This window comes from Lactuca virosa, chromosome 2, assembly GCF_052849685.1.
Source record: "Lactuca virosa cultivar CGN04683 chromosome 2, Lactuca_virosa_CGN04683_v6, whole genome shotgun sequence".
Classification (NCBI taxonomy): Eukaryota; Viridiplantae; Streptophyta; class Magnoliopsida; order Asterales; family Asteraceae; genus Lactuca; species Lactuca virosa.
In genome coordinates, this window is record NC_136427.1 from 284,883,647 (window position 1) to 284,899,334 (window position 15,688).

The window sequence follows — 15,688 nt, forward strand, 5'->3', positions numbered from 1 at the left end:
ATAAAAACTGCAATTATCAAACATTATGATCTTATTAAAATAATCAAACAAGAGGTTGGTTTTCAACTACGCATACTACTAACATTTGCTAAAGAAATTGCTGAAAAACAACTTGAAGAAGTATGTAGCGAAAACCTGCTAGATCATTTAAAAAATAGAAATAATCAAGAAATAATAATATTATTAAAAAACCCTAATGATGAAGTTAATGTTCCAAATAAAATTCCATATAGTATAAAAGATGTTTCTGAATTCAAACAGGAATGCACTGAACTATTAGAAAAATGAATCATTCGACCTAGCACGAGTCCTCATTCTGCACCTGCATTGTATGTAGAAAATAATAATGAAATAAAACGAGGTAAACGAAGAATGGTAATTAATTATAAAAAGATGAATGATGCTACTATAGGAGACTCATATAAATTACCACGAAAAGAATATATTTTAGAAAAAATAAAAGGGAATACACATTTTAGTACATTTGATGCAAAATCCGGATATTGGCAATTACGCTTACATGAAAATACGAAACCACTAACCGCTTTTTCATGTCCTCCTCAGAAGCATTATGAATGGAATGTCCTTCCATTCGGTTTAAAACAGGCACCAGCAATATATCAGCGATTCATGGACGAAACTTTAAATGGCTTAGATCATATTTGTCTTGCATATATTGATGATATAATTGTTTTTACAAAAGGAAATGAACAAACACACATTGATGCAGTTATCAAGGTTTTACAAAGAATTAAAGAAAAGGGTTTAGTTTTATCAAAAAAGAAATCAAAACTTTTTCAATCCACAGTTGAATATCTCGGTCTAAAAATTGGAGAAAATGGTCAATTATCGTTAACAGACAATATACGAGAAAAATTAAATATGTTTCCTGATAAACTTGAAAATAGAAAACAAATACAACGATTTCTTGGTTGTTTAAATTATATTGCAGAACAATGATTTTTGAAAAATTTAGCAAAAGAAAGAAAAGTTTTACAAAAGAAAATATCAGAAAAAATACCTTGGTCTTGGACCAATACAGATATTATTTTGGTACAAAGTATAAAACAAAAAATTCAAGTTCTCCCCACTTTATATAATGCAAAAATCGACGATTTTCTAATTGTGGAAACAGATGCATCACAAGACACTTGGGCAGGATGCCTAAAAGCAAGTATACATGGAAAGGTATTATTGGGATTAGATAGTGAGGGAAACCTCATATCTAACTCATCAAAAGTATACAATGATAAAGCATACACTGGTATGAAAATACCATCCGAAGTAAACAATGATAAAGTATACAGTGATATGAAAATGTCACCAAAAGCATACACTGATACGGATGTATCATCTGAAGTATTAAAAACAGATAAATATGAGCAAAAACTATGCAAGTATATATCGGGAACATTTTCCCAAACAGAGCAAAATTACAGCACACATGAACGAGAAACACTAGCATGTCTCAGAACATTGAAAAAATGGAAAGTTGAGCTACTTCAAACCAGATTTGAACTACGCACAGATTCCAAGTACCTACTTGGCTTTTGGCGATATAAATTACAAGAAGATTATTGTCGAGGACGATTGATTCGTTGGCAATTACAATTACATCAATTTCATCCATACCTCAAGTATATCAAAAGCGCCAACAATCATATAGCAGACACATTGACAAGAGAATGGAAGCCATCATAGAGAAATAACTAATGTCAGCAATGACCAACGCACACATCATTCAAAAATATCTGTCTTTTCGAAGGCGGGAGGAATGACGCAGGCAATGACATAAAAAGTCATTATTATTGAAGACATATTATTGAAGACATGTGTCCTTTCAATGTGGAAAGGATTTGTTATTATTAATTATGTTTATATAATTAATAAAAGTGTCGGTAGGATAATTATTAAGTGTGTATTATATTATTTGATGTAATATAAAGTATGTCAGTCCCTCAAAAGTCTAGGGGGTGCGTCGCTCTGATACCAATTTTAACGACATGACGGAATTAATAAAAAGATTAGGATAGGATTATACCTGAATGATGCGTCAGAATGGATTGACGATGGATTGTTTAATTTGTATGGATGATTATATGAATATGTTTGGATAGGGCTCTGCTATTCAGAAATAAAACGACTATTTCAACAGAGGAAGAACTTTGAGATCTACTCAAGTCTTAAACACTCAAACTTCACTTGTTTATTTCATATGGGCAAAGGCCCTATTTATAGGCTCAAGAGAGCCGGTTAGATAATTGAGTTGCAATCGTTTGATTGCAATACGACATACATATTTACAATATAGCCCCCTAGACTATTGAGGGTTATACACTTTATTTCACATCCTAGACACTACTTTTTGACAATAATAATTATAAAAGACAAATGACAAATAATTACAATTCCTTCCATAATGAAAGGACGCTTGTCTTCAATAATGTCTTCAATAATAATGGCTTTTTACGTCATTGCTTTCGTCATTCCTCCCGCCACCGAAAGGACAGATATTTCTGAATGATGTGTGCTTTGGTCATGGCTGGCGTTAGTTTTCCATGAATGGTGTTCACAATGTTTCTTTCATGAATGGATGCTTTTTTGAACTGTTGTTGTTCTTGCTTCATGATGGCTTCCATTCTCTCGTCAAAGTGTCTGTTATATGATTGTTTGCGCTTTTGATGTATCTGAGATAAGGATGAAATTGATGTAATTGTAATTGCCAACGAATCAATCGTCCACGGCAATAATCTTCTTGTAATTTATAGCGCCAAAATCCAAGTAGATACTTGGAATCTGTTCGTAACTCGAATCTTGTTTGTAGAAGCTCGTCCTTCCATTTCTTCAATGTTCTTAAACAAGCTAGTGTTTCTCGTTCATGTGTGCTATAATTTTGCTCCGTTTGGGAAAATGTTCCTGATATATACTTGCATAATTTTTGCTCATATTTATCTGTTTTTAATACTTCAGATGATACATTCGTATCAATGTATGCTTTTGGTGATATTTTCATATCACTGTATACTTTATCATTGTTTACTTCAGATGGTATTTTCATACCAATGTATGCTTTTGGTGATATTTTCATATCACTGTATACTTTATCATTGTTTACTTTTGATGGGTCAGATATGAGGTTTCCCTCATCTTCTAATCCCAATAATACTTTTTCCATAGGATCATATATCTGCATCTGAATCAGAATCAGTTGTATATGCATAAATATCTATGTCTGAATCTATATCTGAATCTTCTATAGGTTCATATCCAAGATCATATGCAATTTTTAATAGATTTGTTTCTTTTTCCTTTTTAGTCTTTTTTGGGCATTCATAAGCTTTGTGTCCGTCTTCTTGACATATCCAACATTTACAATCTTTTTTATTTGATGGGCAATAATTTGATTTAGATTGATATTTTTGTTTATATTGTTTTCTATTTCGAAAATATTTTCTTTCTCCTTGTTTATATTGTTTTCTATTTCGAAAATATTTTCAATCTAAATCAATCTAAAGAATTGAAAATATTTTCGAAATAGAAAACAATATAAACAAGGAGAAATAAAATATTTTCGAAATAGAAACAATATAAACAAAAATATCAATCTAAATCAAATTATTGCCCATCAAATAAAAAAGATTGTAAATGTTGGATATGTCAAGAAGACGGACACAAAGCTTATGAATGCCCAAAAAAGACTAAAAAGGAAAAAGAAACAAATCTATTAAAAATTGCATATGATCTTGGATATGAACCTATAGAAGATTCAGATATAGATTCAGACATAGATATTTATGCATATACAACTGATTCTGATTCAGATGCAGATATATGATCCTATGGAAAAAGTATTATTGGGATTAGAAGATGAGGGAAACCTCTGACCCATCAAAAGTAAACAATGATAAAATATACATTGATATGAAAATATCACCAAAAGCATACATTGGTATGAAAATACCATCTGAAGTAAACAATGATAAAGTATACAGTGATATGAAAATATCACCAAAAGCATACATTGATACGAATGTATCATCTGAAGTATTAAAAACAGATAAATATGAGCAAAAATTATGCAAGTATATATCAGGAACATTTTCCCAAACGGAGCAAAATTATAGCACACATGAACGAGAAACACTAGCTTGTTTAAGAACATTGAAGAAATGGAAGGACGAGCTTCTACAAACAAGATTCGAGTTACGAACAGATTCCAAGTATCTACTTGGATTTTGGCGCTATAAATTACAAGAAGATTATTGCCGTGGACGATTGATTCGTTGGCAATTACAATTACATCAATTTCATCCTTATCTCAGATACATCAAAAGCGCAAACAATCATATAACAGACACTTTGACGAGAGAATGGAAGCCATCATGAAGCAAGAACAACAACAGTTCAAAAAAGCATCCATTCATGAAAGAAACATTGTGAACACCATTCATGGAAAACTAACGTCAGCCATGACCAAAGCACACATCATTCAGAAATATTTGTCCTTTCGGTGGCGGGAGGAATGACGAAAGCAATGACGTAAAAAGCCATTATTATTGAAGACATTATTGAAGACATTATTGAAGACACGCGTCCTTTCATTATGGAAGGAATTGTAATTATTTGTCATTTGTTTTTTATAATTATTATTGTCAAAAAGTAGTGTCTAGGATGTGAAATAAAGTGTATAACCCTCAATAGTTTAGGGGGCTATATTGTAAATATGTATGTCGTATTGCAATCAAACGATTGCAACTCAATTATGTAACCGGCTCTCTTGAGCATATAAATAGGGCCTTTGCCCATATGAAATAAACAAGTTAAGTTTGAGTGTTTAAGACTTGAGTAGATCTCAAAGTTCTTCCTCCGTTGAAATAGTCGTTCTATTTCTGAATAGCAGAGCTCTATCCAAACATATTCATATAATCATCCATACAATTAAAACAATCCATCGTCAATCCATTCCGACGCATCATTCAGGTATAATCCTATCCTAATCTTTTTATTAATTCCGTCATGTCGTTAATTTTGGCCGACGGTTGAACTTCATAAATCAATTTCTTTTGGTGGTCGTCGGATGTATAGCGATCATGGGGTGGTCATGTTTGTCGGACGTGAGACCTACGTCTCATTTACTGCCTTCGTCCCCCACTTCCATAATCTTGTCGTCGCCGTTCCAACAAAGTATTATCGTCGACGACTGCATCTCGTAAAGCACCAACGACGTTGTTTCACCACCACATTCGTAACCGGGTTACACTTTATGCTTCATGATTTTGTTTTAGGTTTAATTTTGGATTCATGTAATTTCATATGTATTGTAGAAATTAGTTTGATTTCCGATGATTAAATCCCCTCCACTGACAGTGACAGTCTAAATCCATGGGTTCTAATACCGATTCCAATCTTCCCTTAACCACACTCGATTTCTCTATTCTTTCACCCTAGAATCTAGAGACGGTGAAGAAAAAAATTCACAGATCCAAGTTCTTCTGTTCCATTTTGGTTTTAGATTTGATTTTCAGGTTTTATTTTGGTTTTAGATTTGAGTTACGTGTTTGGTTTTAGACGTATTTTTCACATTTGTTGTTGAACGGTAGGTATTTTGTGTTGAATTTTCGGTGATTTCTATGGTATTGGTAATGATTTTTGGTTTGGATTTCTGGTGGAACCTAGTGTTTTCCGGTGGAGTCCGGCGTTTTATGGTGGATGTCGGATTTTTCCGGCGAGCGGAGTCAGATTTTCCGGCGACTAAACACAAGGAGGCAGGGGAGGGGAGGAGGGTACGGTGGTGTGGGTTCTTGAATCAAACAAATATATATTTAATTAATACATTTTTCATATTTAATTAGTATATATTATTAATTAACTAATAATTTAAAAAATGTAAAAGAAACCAGTAAGGGTAAATCGGTCTTTTTAGAACGCACAGGGACCAAGCGTGCAACAAAAATATAAATTAGGGACGGTCCGAGTTAAAAAAAACTCTTAGGCATCAAACATGCAGATTACCCTAAACCACAGGGACTATCCGTGTAATTTACCCTATAAAATTGGATGAGAACATGACATTTGACAAAAAAAAATTTCATGATTAAAAGATTTATATTTACATGTAATTTTCCGGTTTAATAAAAAAAATAAAACATATTTGTTCTAACGTGCGCTTTCAAACTTTTTTCTAGAAAAAAAAAGCATCCCCAATTCCCCATCCACATGCTCCTCCCACTATCTTAGCATAGCAGCAACGGGATCTACGTTGCGAATATTCTCTCCACTTATCCTATTTCCTGGCCTCATATTTTTTTTATTCAACCTTAAATTGGATAAGCTTCTAACAAACCTCTCATTATGTAAAAAGTGTTATGAGTGTGAGCAATTATAAACAAAACAATGATAAACATGTTGCATATTACGTATGATCTTCTAATTCTGATGAAAAAGACATCTAATTTAAAAATGTTGTTTTTTGACGTTACATAACATTCACATAAATTTTGTTTAATTGATATTAAAATAGTAAAATTTATGTTATTGGGGATAATTAATTAATTACTAAACTAACAAGAACTTGAGAGATAAAGTAGATGGATGTGGGGGTCGTATCTTATGGACGTGTATTATAATGGGTTTTTGGAAGTTTTTAGCTTTTTAAAAAAAAACTTCATTTAAACAAAAAAACAAAAAACACTTTGTTTGAAAATACAAGATTTTAACATTTGGTTTAAACAAAAAGTTTCAAATTTAAAAGCTACTTTACTGACAAACTATTAGACTTTTTTAATCAATTTTCATAATTGTCTTTGATAAAATTAACATAATCTCTTTTATGTAACTTTACACATTTTAAAAGCTTCATGTTACTATTATTTTTGTTAGGCACTCGAATAACAAATAAAAACTATAATTTTCAACTATTGTCTGCAAGCTAGTTTTGCTATAATATATATCCTCTTCAACCAAAAATTACCAATGTGTGGATAATTGACTAATAATGTTGACTGCGATAATTGTAGACTTGTAGTCATACTCGAAGTCTTGAAAAACTGACACAGAATGAATGAAATGAATGATGACTCATTTCCACAAGAGAATATTCCGTGATGTGAAATTCATTTTTAGAAAATGACATATGAGGCAAATACTTGTTTGTTGTATTATAATAGAAACGAAACAATAATTAAAAGGAAACAAAAATAAAAAGAGGTGACATAAATCAATTTGATTAAGAAGATTACAAAATGCATCCAATTACAAATAGAATTACAATCAATGTACAAAAAGAATGATAAACAACATGTTAAAACCCCCTTATTCCCCTTCCTTCCAACTTAATTTACCAAATCTTTTCACTCTTTTAAGACGAACAAATTCACAGCAACTAAAAAGTAAAAACCATAAACATGTGATGTGACATTACAGTGTTGTGTAATTTAAACAAGTTAAAACTTTTTTTTTTTTTTCCTACTCTTTACCTAAATCTTTCTTTGTACACCCTTCCAAGTTGGAACTCCAATCAGACTTTAACCGGAGTCCCAAGTGTCTGAATCAGTTAAGACTGATGGTTCCCGTTTGCGTTTCCATTTTGCTTTGATTGATGCTGTGACCAATACGCATGTGCAGCCAACACCCGGTCCAGAAGATCCTGTGGTACAGGCTCTCCCCTTCTTTGCTGTGGTGAGATACTTGCTGTATGAACCAATGTTTTCCATTTATCCTGATACATACACAATGTATTTATGTGTATGTATAAAAAACACCATACAACTCTCTCTTTCTCACAATCTTTTACTTTAATTTAAAAAAAATCAAGATTTGTTACCTTCAAGTCGACATAAGTTCGGTGGTTTGCATCGTCAAAAGCACGGATTTTAACATCACGCCATCTTCCGGTTCCAAGTGTTTCCACTGCTTCCACAAGTGCTTCCACTTCATAAACAGAAAATGGTCTCCTGGTTCTACGTTGTGATTGTGAAGCTTCACATTTTTTGCTAATCACTTTATTATTACCATTATTATGGTTCAATGGCACTATTGAAAGTGCCTCTGGAGTCATTGCTGTGATTGGTATAATAGCTTTTGCTTTTGCTTTTGCATCCACCACTATTTCGATTTCTTCTTCTTTATTTTTTTCAATTTCCTTCTCCAACTTACTTTCTGAACTGTTTGACAAAGACACTGTCTCTGTGATTGGACTATCCGGAGACCTGATAATTTAATCACACAAACCATATATTATATTCACGAAAAAAAAAATAGTGTCATCAATATATATACATGTTAAAACTAAAAAGGGAAATTTATATTACGTGGATGATGGTTGATGATTGTCAGATTGTGGAGGAGGAGACATTGGAGGTTGTTTTTGGGAAGCTTCCGGAAGACTAGGCTCCAGCATGAATCCCAAAGTCTCACTGTTTAACGAAATACCTGTTTCTTCTAGTGTTCTATTCTCATCTCTAACTTTCTTTCCTTCAACAAGTACCCCTAAGTGTAATTCACCTCCTAGAATAGCTGTCAGAGCTTCCATAACATTCCTCTGATTCAGGGAAAAACAAACTCAGCAATGGAACCAAATAGTTAAGTTTTAGTTTTATATTTTTATTTGACTGCATGCCAACCTTTAAAGAACCAACTGTCGATGTTTCTGGCATTTCAAGATATAGTTCTGGAACTATAAACGACTTTATGCTGAATTTCACTGTATAATATAACCACCATAAACAGGGTTATTAGTTGTATATAGATTTATATATTGAATAAAGAAACTTGGAGAGTATTAAAGACCTCTTTTTGACAGATGCCTCTCGGGTAAATTAGATATGCTTTCACTACTTGTTTCCTCAACATATCCAGGAAAGAGCTTCCTTTTTTTAAAAGGAGACTCTGTTTGACTTTGACAACGTTCCCGCTTGTACATATATTTCTTATACTGGTTGAAGCACTTCAATCCACCACCACCACCTAAAAAAAACAATATTCATAACAGGGTCACATCACACATGGCATGAAATTTCAGAAGCAGTGTAAGAGAGTTGTTGACTTACTGTTAGTGTTGGAGAGTTCATAATCTTTAAGCTTTGGAGCTGTTTTCCAGTACTTTGAAGTTAACATCTTTCTTATTCTTCTGTACCCACCACGTGACTGCAACCTAAATGCCTTCATTTTGGTGATATGCTGCTGATTGTAACTAAAACAATTTTCGTCATCATCTCTAATTCCTACCTTTACATTGTTGTCCCTATGCCTTTGAAAACAAGCACTAGGAACAGGATCGCTATAAAAGGGTACATGTACACTGCAATATGATTTATTTAATTCCACTGTATCCTGCAACTTTTCAGTTTCTTTCTCTATTAGCTTAGGTATATTTGCAGTTGCATCACATAAGTCCCCATGACTATAAGACCCTCCCTCTGATTTGCTAGGAGTATCAATAACTATGTTCTTGCTATCTGAGACTTCCAACTTCACATTAGTGCCAATTTCTGTAAACAAATCTGAAGTGGTGACTATAGAAGCATGTTCTAAGCCAGAATCATTATCAGAGTGTAGTGAATCCTTCAATGGGGGTTCTAGTTTTAACTCTAGATTAGAGAGTTCAGGAACAAACTGACTTTCAGCACAGCATCCCTGATCAAGATCCTCTAATCTTGCAGGTTTGAGTTTAATTTCAAGTGGTTCCTGCTTGACATTATCTTTAGGAATGTTAATCTGTTCTTTTTGTTCTGAACTAGTGCTAGAAGCAGAACCTTCACTCTCCTGCAATAACTTGCCAGCTACAGCTGCTAATAACTCAAAGGCGCAAATTTCACTGCCTGCTGATGGTTTCTTATGTGAATTCCTCTAAAAGAAACAAGAATAATGTCAATAGAAGCTTTCATGAATCAGGGGGAAATTGAAATTAAAGACATTTCACTGTATACTCACCCTTATAGACCTGGGAGCTTTAGGTACCACAGGGGAACGGAAACCATCAAATCCTCCATAATGTGGTCTCTTATTTGACACCATCTCTTAGGCAGACATTCCAAGAAAGAACATTAACCACAATGAAGCACTGATGAGGCCTTTCTGCAATTTAATAATAAAAAAAAAATCAGAAGTTTGAATGTAAATAATCATCATCTAGGACTTGTTTACCAAACTTGACATAAAGCCAGATAACATGTAATGGGATGCATCTGATCTATATCACTAAACGATAAAAGCTATAACATTAACAGAAAATGACATCATCTTCTGAAAAAGGTTTGGTTAAAAGACCAGATAAGGCACTAAATCAGAAGCCAGCAGGACGTCAACAAGACCTTGAAACCATAAATTTACTGATCGAGTCAGTTCATTAACCAACAAAACTTTCCAAAACTCGCCTACATCATTTACTGCAACGATCTTTGAGAACAATAAATCCCGCATTCTTAATATCAGCACAACTACAAAAGTCGTTAGGTACAAAAAAAAAATAAATTGGTGATTCAAAAACTGGTTTTCTTTCCTACTTCATTTCGATCCCAGATAACTTGGCATAAAAGATGGAGCAATTAAATGAAACTGCGATTTTCAACCCTTGGGACACCAGATGACCAGAAGCTAGATCCCATAATTTGGGAGGGAATATTCGTGATGTCAAAATTAATAATATTAGGACAGATCTATGGTAAGCTGGAGTCCCCACATAGAAATCACCGCCATAGATGGTCAAACACATTCAACAAAATTAACAATTATGGAAATACAAGACGAAAAAGTAAAAGTACTCAAAACCATGCAATATCAATTTACTATTACAAAAACCTCATCCACAAATCATAGAAACCATAAAGTTCATAATTAGTTAATAACATAGAATTTAACGAAATAGCATTTCATCTTGGATTGGATCTTAGAATCGATAGTAATAAAACTACAACTCAGTAATCCCCAAAACTCAAAATTCAACGCGATCAGAGAGATATAGATAAGTTGAAAGAAATCCGATCTGATATCTGAACTACCAATCCCAAAAAGCTTAATTGCGGAGGAGATCGGGGCAAATCTCGGAGAAAAACACAAATTCACGCCAATCGGAAGTCAGACATTTAACATCAAAAACTCGAGAAAATCAGAATCGTGAAGTGATGAAGAGGATTGAGCGATCGGGTAATTATACCTGTTTTGGATGAAAAAACCGATTGATCCGATTAATTTCTATGTTACACGTAACTGTACATGGAGCGTGGGATTTGAAATCTGTACGATAAAATCTGTGCAATCATACACAGAGAATTGTAAACAAAAACAAAATGTAATATAATTATGGAGGGAGAAATTTAGATCAAGAAAAACCACCCAGTGGTTTTGGAGAAAACAATCGAAGAAGAAATAGAAATGGAAGGAGAGAGGAGAGGGAGCTTAAACCCCTTGTTTATATATTTCAAGGTGAAGGGTAAAAGCGTAATTTCCAAGGGTATGGGAGGAAAGAACAGGTGACCATAAACCTCTCTAATCTCTTTGGGGACGGTTTTTAGGACCACTTTGGCCTCCTTACCTTGCGTGGATATGTGGATAGCTTTTGACACGTGTTTGGATTTTACAAGTCTTCTTAACTCCTTTTTTGTTTTTACACTTTTTGCTTGTTTATTATATTTCGTGGATAAAATTTATTCACAGCATCCATTTATTTACTCACGTAAAATGATGATTTAAAAACCCAGATTTAATACACAATTTAATAAAATTTTCTCTAAATAATTTGATAGAACCCACTCAGACCTAGATTTAATGGTCAAATGTGAACGAAAAAAACATGATTATCTAAATATAGACAAAAACCAAGGTCGTTACCTTTGTGTGTCATTAACCCATTAAACAATGACGACAGATAATTAAGTATACAAACTAGATATTGTAAAAAAAAAAAGTTCAAGTTTAATACAGCTTAATTTAAATATAATGTACTAAAATTATAATTATAAAATATTGACTTGGATTGGTATTAACAAATAGAATGGTCGTTAACATTGATTTTAAAAGGCATTGATTATTTCATATGCATGTGATAGATCATAGATGCGTATAAGTTTTATATTCAGGAATTAAAATATTGACTCGGATCGGTATTTACCAACAATACCTATTTCCTATCAAAACTATAGAAACTAAAAAAATATTCATTTATGATTTATGTGATCCCAATATTAAAAAATTTATTTTATTCTATTCACCATCTTTTACAATCGCAAGTCGCAACCATATGCAGTGAGAGATGTGCTAGCAGTCCCTTTTTTTGTTTCATGGTTTATGAAAGGGAAAATGAAAATTCTAAAGTTTTTTTTTCTAAAAAAATAGGTTATTACTTTAAAATCATTTTTATGTGCATTATAGCAGAAATTTTTCAAAAAATATTTTACTTATACATTTTTTTTTCTTTTCTTTATAGTTTTTAGGTTTTCATAAAATAAAAATTATAAAAAAATAACACTTTAGTCTGTAATTTTTTTACGTTTTTTCTATATTTTTTTTATATTATACGTATTAATATAAAAAATAAATTTATATACAACAAAATATTTAATTAAACAACATATTTATGTTTTTTTAATGTTGTTTCTTTATACTATATACATCCTAAAATATACGTTTCAGAAATATAAATGTATTTTTAAAAATATACATTTAGTTTTTAGAATATATAAATATGTTTTTAGAAATATAGATACACATATGATATTATCAAAACTTGTTTATATGAAAAAAAAAACATATTTTTATTTTTAAAACATAAAATATACTTATTTATACTTTCAAAAAAATAGTTATATTTCTAAAAACATAAAATATAAATTTATTTTAAAAATATATTAATATTCCTAAAAAATATATGTATACATCTATTAACATAAAAATATATATATTTATACTTATAAAAATATGTATTTACTTCTATAAATATAAAAGTTCATTGTTATATTTGTAAAAAGCATATTTATGCTTCTAAAAATATATTTTTACGTATTAAACCGTATAAACATATAAAAATATATATACAAAGAATACGTATTTAAAAAAATAAATACGATGTTAATCAAACAATTTTTTTCGTACATAAATATGTATTTTTCATTAATGCATATAAGTTAGGGTAAAAGCCTAAAAAAAATATACAAATTAAGGCTTCATTGTCAATTTTATTTCACTTTATTTTTTAACCTAAGAGGTAAAAATGAATGTACAGGATAGAAATCGGATTATAATGTAAAAATTATCTTCGTTTAATATAAAATTTATAATGAATTTATAAATTTTTCCCTGGCTCTATGTTGTTTGGCTTAGCTACCCGAAAAGAAAAATGTCTTTTTTATTTTCTTTTATTTCCATTGTAAAAACATATTTGAGAAAGAGAAAATAAAAATAGTTGTATAAGTATAGAGTGAGTATTTGGACTCGATAGACTTTTGGACCGGACCAATTTTGCAGAAATTGGTCGACTTTGTACCGGACCTGTTAATGTTTATCAGGTCAAGATCCAGGTTCGTTCCCAATTGTTGGACGTAGGAATGAACATTTGGATCGAAACAGGATGACTCTTGGGTCGAACCGGTTTTGCAGAAATTGATAGACCTTGGACCGAAAACTCATTTATATAATAATAAATCGATAAAACATAAACAATAAATAAATTAAAAAAACATTTTTTTACATAATTTTTTTGAATAAAACAAAATGTATTTTAGCATATTATAAAAAAATACGATTTAGAAAAAGTATTTATCTTTATGTATTTATTTTACATAAAATGTTTTTTCTAATAAAACATAAACATTAAATAAATTACAAAAAAACATTTTTTTTACATTTTTTTTAAATAAAACAAAACGTGTTTTCCGTATTATAAAAAAATAAGTAAATTACAAAAAACATTTTAAATAAAACAAAACGTATTTTTTTTCTAAAACTCATATATACAAGAATAAAATCGATAAAACATAAACAATAAATAAAACGTATTTTTATGTATTTATTTTACGTAAAATATATTGTTTTATGTATTTCTAAAAATCGTTTTTTGGTTATATGTATTTAAAAACACATATAAAACCTATTCGGTTATATGTCTTATTTAAAATACGTATTTCAACTTAACCGCTAGTTCTAAAACGTATGGTTAAAATGACGATGGAAAGAAATAAAGATATATATATTTTTTTAAATAACAATAATTAACACTACTTGTGACATAAAAAAAATATTAATTGTTTAAATGCATATAAGAAAATTGTTGTTAGGTTTTTTTTAACCGAAAAACGGTTTTTAGAACATAATTCGGCCGAAAACCGATTGGGCAAAAAAAACCAATTCGGCCGATTTTGCCTTTCATTACAACGTAATAACATATTATACGAAAACGTATTTTTTAAAGACATAAAAAAACATTTTATGTAAAATAAATATATAAAAATAAATACTTTATCTAAACGTATTTTTTTTATAATACGCTAAAATACATTTTGTTTTATTAAAAAAGTTATGTAAAAAAATGTTTTTTTTTAATTTATTTATTGTTTATGTTTTATCGATTTATTATTATATAAATGAGTTTTAGAAGGTAAAAACCAAGTGGGTCTTTAGCCCAAGTGGTTAAGTTGGTGTGCACTATAGAAGGTTGGAGGTCACCCTCGCGATTTAATTGTCTTTTTCAAAGAAATTTAAAAAAATGGTTCCTTTGGTTTATCAAATGTCACGAATTCAGTCCCTTTATATTTGAAAAGACAAAAATACCCTTACAGATTTAGTCCCTAACGGCGTTTTACTAACGGTGTTAGTAAAAAGGGCCAACTTTGCAAGTTTTACAAACAACAAGGACCATTTGCATCAAAAAAAATTAGCAGGATGATATTATTTTAAATTTTTGAACATTTTGGTAACTTATACAAAATTTTAATTTAATATTTGCGAAATTGATAAATTATCATTGATTTTTTGTTCTTCTTTGTGAGGATTCAAAAACAGTTTTTAGACTAATAGTGATATTGGATGGGGTCAATTACTTTGGTTATTTGTAAATATATAGCTATATTATTAAATGTTATTTCTCTAAATAAAGTTGTTTTTATCTCTCGACGATGAATTGATGAATTTCGCATTGTTTGATTTCATAAGATTATAACAAAAACCGTGGAAATGTGCATTTGATAAAGAAAAAAAAAATAGATTTACGAGTTTTAAGTAATCTTATTATTACTTGTTGTATTACGTAGCATTCAAAAAATCTCATCAAAATTCGACACATGTATGATTTGCATGCTTTCTAGACAACATTTTGTTTTCTTGTCTTCTGACTTTTTTTTAACTTAGCTCGTAAGTTTGATAAAAGATGATGACCATAAAAATCGTTACATTCATTCGAGAATTGATTTGTAATGGTTGCCACAATTGATGACACCCGATCAGAAATGAAGGTTAAATATTTCAAGTTGTCGATACAATCATAAAGTTTTTTTGTAGGAACCATGTTCACGTATTTGTGCACTCACTCTTCTGTTTTACATGTGTCACTGGCAAAATTTGGTTGTTACCGTCCATCGCAACTACCAACAACATGGTGCCCATAAAGTTATTTTTAGGTAGGGCGACCACTATCACACGGACACACTTACATTTGTTAAAGAAGGCACATATATACAAAACAATGAAAATAGATTAAAAA

The 15,688-nt window shown here is 30.8% G+C and overlaps 1 protein-coding gene across 1 annotated transcript; it reads right to left on the minus strand.

Moving 5' to 3' along the window:
* Window positions 1-7,197: 7,197 nt before the first annotated feature.
* LOC145161278 (telomere repeat-binding protein 4-like) lies at window positions 7,198-11,389 on the minus strand. The gene is made up of 8 exons (XM_079080780.1): window positions 11,153-11,389; window positions 9,931-10,074; window positions 9,048-9,846; window positions 8,788-8,964; window positions 8,622-8,701; window positions 8,310-8,539; window positions 7,823-8,207; window positions 7,198-7,717 (listed from the first exon to the last, which is right to left on the minus strand). The coding sequence occupies exons 2-8, from the start codon at window positions 10,012-10,014 to the stop codon at window positions 7,553-7,555; spliced, it is 1,920 nt and encodes a 639-aa protein (XP_078936906.1). The 5' UTR covers window positions 10,015-10,074; window positions 11,153-11,389; the 3' UTR covers window positions 7,198-7,552.
* Between the last annotated feature and the right edge of the window lie 4,299 nt (window positions 11,390-15,688).

What these genes read in the sequence shown, in the direction of transcription:
- LOC145161278 (XM_079080780.1), bottom strand. Translation starts at nt 10,014, where the DNA reads ATGGTGTCAAATAAGAGACCACATTATGGAGGATTTGATGGTTTCCGT. An exon ending in CGACAGTTGGTTCTTTAAAG is followed by an intron (nt 8,540 to 8,621) that starts GTTGGCATGCAG and finishes TCCCTGAATCAG; the next exon opens with AGGAATGTTATGGAAGCTCT. An exon ending in GAACTTATGTCGACTTGAAG is followed by an intron (nt 7,718 to 7,822) that starts GTAACAAATCTT and finishes TGTATGTATCAG; the next exon opens with GATAAATGGAAAACATTGGT.